General features: G+C 34.9%; 1 protein-coding gene across 1 annotated transcript; it reads right to left on the bottom strand.

The window, feature by feature from the left end:
* Window positions 1-1162: 1162 nt before the first annotated feature.
* LOC124960497 (olfactory receptor 5D18-like) lies at window positions 1163-2104 on the bottom strand. The gene has a single exon (XM_047519299.1). The coding sequence runs from the start codon at window positions 2102-2104 to the stop codon at window positions 1163-1165; it is 942 nt and encodes a 313-aa protein (XP_047375255.1).
* Between the last annotated feature and the right edge of the window lie 1529 nt (window positions 2105-3633).

Below are 3633 nucleotides of genomic sequence, written 5' to 3'. Positions count from 1 at the left end.
TATTTCTGTTGAGAAGGAATCAGGAATTATGCTGTTTCTCAACAAAAGTGCCAAAGCATTGATAATAACTGTGACATCTTCACACACAGAAAGAAAGCATGAATAACGAGTTGGCCAGGTGTGTATCAACATTGCTTTGCAGGTAAGATCTTCTCATATCCAAGCTGTGGGTCTTAAACCTCTGGTGAAGTATAAGATGGATGTCACACTACCACATTGGTGCATCTTCAAAAATACAGTTAGCAGGTAGACCAGATTTTCTGAAATTTCATTCTCAATAACCTGTATGCTCTACGGAGGAGATGCACACACATATACTCATAGATGAAAGTTATATCATATTAGCTCAATAAAATATGTGTTGGTTCATAGATTCAGTATTATTTTTTTTCCAACCAGAATTTATTTATGCTATTTTTCCTTTCATAGACATCATTTCCCTATGTACATGCATGATTACACGAATGGTATGAATCTGATTGTGTACAACCATAGAAATAAAATTATGTACTCCATTTGTGTACAATGAATCAAAATGCAGTCTGTAAAAAATTAAAAACTAAATAAAATTAATTAAAAAATTTTAAAAAATTTCTTGTTTCACTGAAAAGAATCAGCAAAACTCTACCCATTCTCTTTTCCAAGGTCAAATTCAAATTACACCTAGCTTATGAAAACACACTTCAAAAAACCTTCATGCATTTTAGCATTCTCTTCATGATAACCTTTATGGTTCTTATTATTTCCACCATTATGCATTGATAATATACCTCATTGCTGTACTATGCCTCATTGTAACTATTATTTCTATGTTGTAAGTAAAATTCCTATGTTTATTAATAGGTTTGTATACAATACGTATCTTATAAAAAGGGGGATAAAACTAATATTCAGTTATACATAGGTATCAGAGATGGCATGCATGTTGTCTTTTAAATTTCACAATCATATTAGAAACCATATTGTGCTATCAAAATTTGTGATGAAATAATGATAAGAGAGATTGGTGATTTTTACAAAAAGAGTCACGTTTATTTCCTTGAAAGAAAAATCCATTTCTATTTTCTTGTACAATATGATTCTATTAATTTTAATTATCCTTAAAAACAACTTCAAGAACAAAATTTAAACATTAGGAACAAATATCATGATAATACTATGCTCAAAAAGAGGAGACTTTACTGCCCAATACTTTGCTGACAGTGTCCTTGACATCCTTATTTCTCAGGCTGTAGATGAGGGGGTTCAGCATGGGGATCACCACTGTGTAAAACACAGACGCCACTTTGACCGTGTGCCTGGCGTTCTTGGAGTTGGGCACACAGTAGAGGAAGAGGATGGTGCCGTGGAAGATGGAGATGGCCGTCAGGTGAGAGGCACAGGTGGAGAAGGCCTTGTGATGCCCTCTGGCTGATGGCATCTTGAGGATGGTAACCAGGATGAACACATAAGACGTGAGGATGATGAGCAGGGTGCTGACTTCATTGAATGTGGCAAAAACAAAGAGCAGCAAAGAACTGATGTGGGTATCTGAGCATGAGAGGGAGAGCAGGGAGGAGAACTCACAGAAGAAGTTATCGATTGTGTTGGAGCCATGAAAAGACAGGTGCAGAGCAGAGCACGTTAGTATCAGGGAACAGGCTGCCCGCCATGCATAGGATCCCGCCACCAGCACAGCACAGAGTTTCTGGGACATGGTCACTGTGTAGAGTAGAGGGTTGCAGTTGGCCACAAAGTGGTCATAGGCCATCACTGCCAGCAGAAAGGACTCGGTTACCACAAAGGTACAAAAGAAAAAAAATTGTATCACACATTCAGGAAAAGAGATGCTTCTGTCTTCTGCAACTAGGTTCACCAGCACATTTGGTGCAATAGTGGAGGAATAGCAGAAATCCACCAAAGAGAGGTGACTGAGGAAAAAGTACATGGGGGTGTGCAGTTTGGTATTAATTTTGATTATGGCCATCATCCCAATATTCCCTACCACCGTGACACTGTAGATAGCCAGAAAAACCATGAACAGTGGGACTTTTAGTTCTGGATAATCTGAGAAACCCAGGAGGGTGAATGTGGCCCCACTTTTATTTCTGTCTGCGAATACCATGTTTCTTTCAGTTGGAATCTGAGAGTTAATCCTGAAAACAAAATGTTAAGATGAGTGAGAACAGATGCAGTGGGATTAACTGCCCTTTCCAAGTTCATAAAATGCATCTTTCAGAATCTGGGTATTTATAAGAAATCGACAGCATGTACACAATTTAAAAGTATCACAACATTTTTAATATTAAAAACATATGATTACTGAATTTAATTATGAGTTCTAAAATATAATTTCAATACTTATAAATACAAGAATTAGAGATGAACATACTAATGGCCATTTTAATAAATCTTCAGATAAAACTTTCAACTGTCATTGAAAATTGTAAATTTAAACAAGATAAAACTATCAAGTGATGATGATTCTCTCAGCCCTTTAGTTAAAAAAATGAGAAATTTTGAAATAAGTTAATTTTTATAAATGTCTGTTTGCAAAGTGACTTGCTAATGCTTAATCTTCTGAATTTGTTTTTAATTCCACACATCACTTAAATCTGCTTCTCTGACCCAACACCTATCATATCAAAATAAATCTACCTTAAATTTTCAGTGGAAATTCTCTTTGACTTAAGGAGTTCTATTATCAATATTTGACCAATGTATGGAGGAAAAAATAAATAAATAGAACAATTTATAAAAGTATTTTAGTTTACCTTTTTATTCTAGTGCCAAAGAATCCTTGACTTTCCCAATTACATGCACACAAAGAACCCTCTTCTATTCTGTGACTGAAGCCCAAATCCTCAGGCCTACATGATGAATTCATTTCTCAAATATCGATTTCTGGTCCTGATTCTAGATTTAGATACTGGCATGATTTTTTTATTAGTAGTCAAGGTTTCAACTAGTGAGCAAACTGGAGATTCTAATCATATGGAAAGTAATTCTGTGACATCCATATACCACAGAAATGTATCAAAAATCAGTAACAAGATGAAACACATTAGAATGGAGGTAGGTACTTTTCTTAGGAGTAACTGACTATAATAAAACTGATAGATTCATCCCTTTCCTGGGTATCATGCTCTCTCTCTCTTTTCTCTCTCCTTCTCTATCTTTATGATATCCAGTATTTTCATTCTGTGCCTATTTTACCTGTGAAAGGGAAGAACTAACGATTCCATGTAGTAGTGTACCATGAAGACATTTTATGAGGGGCAGAGAGAGGATAAAGAAAAACAAAAACATATTTCAGTTGTTGCTGCCCCTAACCTCTCATGCCTATCCATGCTTACAAACTTCCTGTTATTTCAGGAAAAGTTATCTCTAGTCACACAATGTAAGAAATAGTTCTCACACAGTTCATCAATAAGGATGTTCAATCATATGCAACACTGTCATTCAATGAATATATCTGTTACTATACTTATGAATTTACCTATTAAAGAAAAATCCCAAACAACCCACAAACTAGACATTCTAGTTATTACCTGTTTTTCTTATTATCACATTTTATTTATGTAAAGAATTTTAAATTTTATTTAAATCTACTCTAACATTTAATGCAATTACTCTATCACCACAAATGCTATA

Source organism: Sciurus carolinensis, chromosome 11, assembly GCF_902686445.1.
Source record: "Sciurus carolinensis chromosome 11, mSciCar1.2, whole genome shotgun sequence".
Taxonomy (NCBI): Eukaryota; Metazoa; Chordata; class Mammalia; order Rodentia; family Sciuridae; genus Sciurus; species Sciurus carolinensis.
The sequence above is the reverse complement of the archived record's forward strand: the minus strand, read 5'-3'. Positions and strand labels throughout refer to the sequence as shown.

Excerpts from the sequence above, each read along its gene's own strand:
- LOC124960497 (XM_047519299.1), bottom strand. The coding sequence starts at position 2,104 with ATGGTATTCGCAGACAGAAATAAAAGTGGGGCCACATTCACCCTCCTG.